General features: G+C 35.5%; 1 protein-coding gene across 1 annotated transcript in view; it reads right to left on the reverse strand.

Annotated features, from left to right (window-relative positions):
* LOC107626396 overlaps window positions 770-3,273 on the reverse strand; it is a 3,179-nt gene continuing 675 nt past the window's right edge. The window contains exons 2-5 of the mRNA XM_016329269.1: window positions 2,258-2,520; window positions 1,939-2,150; window positions 1,479-1,746; window positions 770-1,333 (exon numbers count right to left, since the gene is read on the reverse strand). Of these exons, the coding sequence (XP_016184755.1) occupies window positions 1,040-1,333; window positions 1,479-1,746; window positions 1,939-2,150; window positions 2,258-2,520 (1,037 nt within the window). The 3' untranslated portion in view covers window positions 770-1,039. The remainder of the gene's footprint in view (window positions 1,334-1,478; window positions 1,747-1,938; window positions 2,151-2,257; window positions 2,521-3,273) is intronic.

Below are 3,273 nucleotides of genomic sequence, written 5' to 3' on the forward strand. Positions count from 1 at the left end.
AAATATTTTTATTAGAATTGATTAGTTATATATATATAATGTGTAGCAACTTTATTTTATTTTATTGCTAGAGGCCAGATTGGAACTTGGAAGCAATTTAATACAATAAAATAAAAGATTCGGGTGATGATGGTTTGAAGGTTGTGTACTTGTTGTGTTCAATGTTTAGAAGATGATGATCATGATTGATGACATAGGCGTGGCAACAATGTGCCGCAAACTTTTTATTTGCCACAATACTTTATAAACTACAAGTCATCATAATTCATAAGTGTTTCTGCCTAGTGAAGGACATCATAATTCAAAACACAGAGACATGATTAAAATTGAAAAAAAAAAATCTATAATGTTATGTGAAACCAATATCTATTTATCTAAACAATTAAAACTATATCAAACCAACCGGCAATTGCCACCTACCAAGCATGCAAGCAGAAAACTTTGCATATTCAAATCCTCTCCAAAAGATTGCATCCTCATGCTGCACATTGAAAAGGATGTGTTTGGTTTGAGAAAATATTTTAAAAAAGTTATGAAGCAAACAACAAAAATAATGAAATTTTTTAATTTTTATTCCCTATTTTCACTTTTTTATCCATCAAATTCTGGGGGAAAAAAAAAAGCAAAATTCCTTGTGCTCTAGGAATTTTCAAAGATTATACCCTAAAACTCAACTCATAAACTCAATTTAAATGCCAGAAACAGTAAGCTCTTGAGAGTTTGATAGCCTTGATAGTTGCTAGTTACTAATAATTATGGACAATGATCATCACACTCATCAAAAAGAAATTCATATTTCAAATCAATTCAGGTTCATAGACTCAATGAGGCTGTAGAGAAACATTTCAGCTTCTCTTTCAATATGTTTTCAAACAAGAGATAGAATTCATGTTTGAAAGTAACCTGATTCTCCCTACAGCTATGTGTACTCAATGATGTTTCAATGTACATAATACATTTCACTCTAATCAACTCTCCGATAGGGAGAAGCCAAATCTCGAAGCCGGAACAGAACAGCCACTAACCATAACATAGAAGCCTACTTTGCACCTAAAAGTGACTTAATGATAGTATCACTCATACCATCAATATAAGGGAACAAGTGACCAGATCCTTTGAGTTCATGATACTGAATCCAGGGAAGGTTTTCGGCGATGTATCGTTGCACTATAACAGGTACCATCAAATCTTCCTCTCCATGCCAAAGATGGACAGAACCTTCATTATTTGGAAACGGGTTTTCAAGATCCAAAGGACTAAAATCCCATTTACCGAATCCAATATTTAAGTCACGGTGGAGAGTCTCGTATTCTCCTTGCTGTCTTGCCTGAGCCTGTAGAAACAAAGTAAAAAGTGAAATCAAGAACTTTGGTTAATCTCTGGCAAAACAATCACCATAAACTTTTATGACTATAACCAATATAAATTATTTTAGGTCACTAAATTGTAGCTACCTAAGGCTTGGTAGTGATACTTACCACATGACCCTTTTTATTAGACCAAATTGTTGAAGTAAGCTCTTTATCTTGACTTGAAAGGATATCTGTATTATTATAAATTAAACTTAATCCAGGGAACCATTTTTGAGTGTTCCACCAGTAAGTTAGCCATGGTGTGTAGTGAGCAACACGAAGTGTCCATTGATCTTGTAGTAATTGTCGGTAATAGGCTTCGTTAGTTAGGTTTGCCGGAAGATCAGGCCACCAGTAGTTGACAACTGGGGCTAAAAGAACTGCACCTGCCAGCCTATCAACACCGAAATAATTTTTGTTAGCTTGACATAAACTGAAAGGCTGACAACTCTGTCTCATACCACCAACATCTAAAGACAAGCAGCAGATCCAGACATACTAAAACAGAAAACAATAAGTTGACCCCAGTTTCTGAGACAAGGTTTGGATCTAGAACATCAAAAAGGCAGAGTAGTATAAATCATACCTGTGAGGTATGTACTTAAGGCACTTCCAAACAACCTGTCCTCCCATGGAGAAACCAACCACATAGAATTTTGATCCTAATCCGAGCTGATCGGCAAGCTCTTCTACATCTAAGGCAATGCTCTTTATTGTACGGTTGGGATCAGGATCGCTTTCACCGTAACCAGGTCTGTCAAAAGCTACAATGTAGATCCCCAAATCCTCAATAACAGCCTGCAAAGAAAAAAGAACCCAACTTAGATGGAAATACCGCAAACTATAAAGATACCATAGAATGCTTACAAAGCCAAGCACACAAAAGAGCAATGAAAAGTAATTACAGGTGAAAGCTTTTTGGCAATCACGGCATCATGCCTGCAACTATCAAAACCATGTATATATATGAACTTATACTTGGCTGCATCTTTTGGAACACCGTGCTCTTCGTATGCCAAATGTCTTCCATCTCTTAGTTTGATTCTTGATGCTGTTACAGGTGGGCCATCAGCAGTGCCACAAATCTTCGGGGGAGGAGGTCGAGTAACTTGATAAGCCCAAGCTAGAAACCCAATCAACAATACTACCAGTGTTGTTCTAAGGATCCCTACAAGATTTTAATGCCGATTTAGGGAAAAGAAAATAGCATTTGAAATAGAAACAAATAACATCTTGCAGTCCATAATCAAGCATAACAAATTAGTCCTTTAAAAATACAACAATTCATGAAACAAATTCAACAACAACTAAGTCTTGCACACTAGGCAAAATTGGCTAGATGAATCAAACAACATCATAGTGTATCATGAATCATATATGGGTTTAAATCATTTATATTCAAATTAGTTATAGTAATTTCTTAAGTCTCCCTCTACCTCTAGCTATAGGACTCCCCTTAATCCACCCTTAATCCACTCTCTTAATCGAGCCTCAACAAGCCTTTTCTGAACATATCCATACCACTTAAGATGGAATGATTCAACCAATCTCTATAATCTTTGCTACCCTAAAGTCTCTCAGATGGAACGATTCAACTAATCTCTATAATCCGTGCTACCCTAAACCCTCTCGGATGGAACAAATCCTAACCTTTTCTAGTCTAATCCTTATCTCTCCACCATTAAGCAACATCTCTAAGCACCATTAAGACACAAATCAATGTCTAAATATATATTGGAGAGTTAAATGAATGTATATTTCAAATAATGAATGTCCAAATTGATGTTTGAATTAGTTATATTAATTTGCACTGTTGCAAATAGACACACATAAATTGCATCAAAGCAAGTAGGGAAGATCAATCCCAACCATACAAATGAATTGAAACATACAACAAACTTAATTATATGCATCCAAAAGC

The sequence above is a fragment of the Arachis ipaensis genome, chromosome B02 (assembly GCF_000816755.2).
Source record: "Arachis ipaensis cultivar K30076 chromosome B02, Araip1.1, whole genome shotgun sequence".
Taxonomy (NCBI): domain Eukaryota; kingdom Viridiplantae; phylum Streptophyta; class Magnoliopsida; order Fabales; family Fabaceae; genus Arachis; species Arachis ipaensis.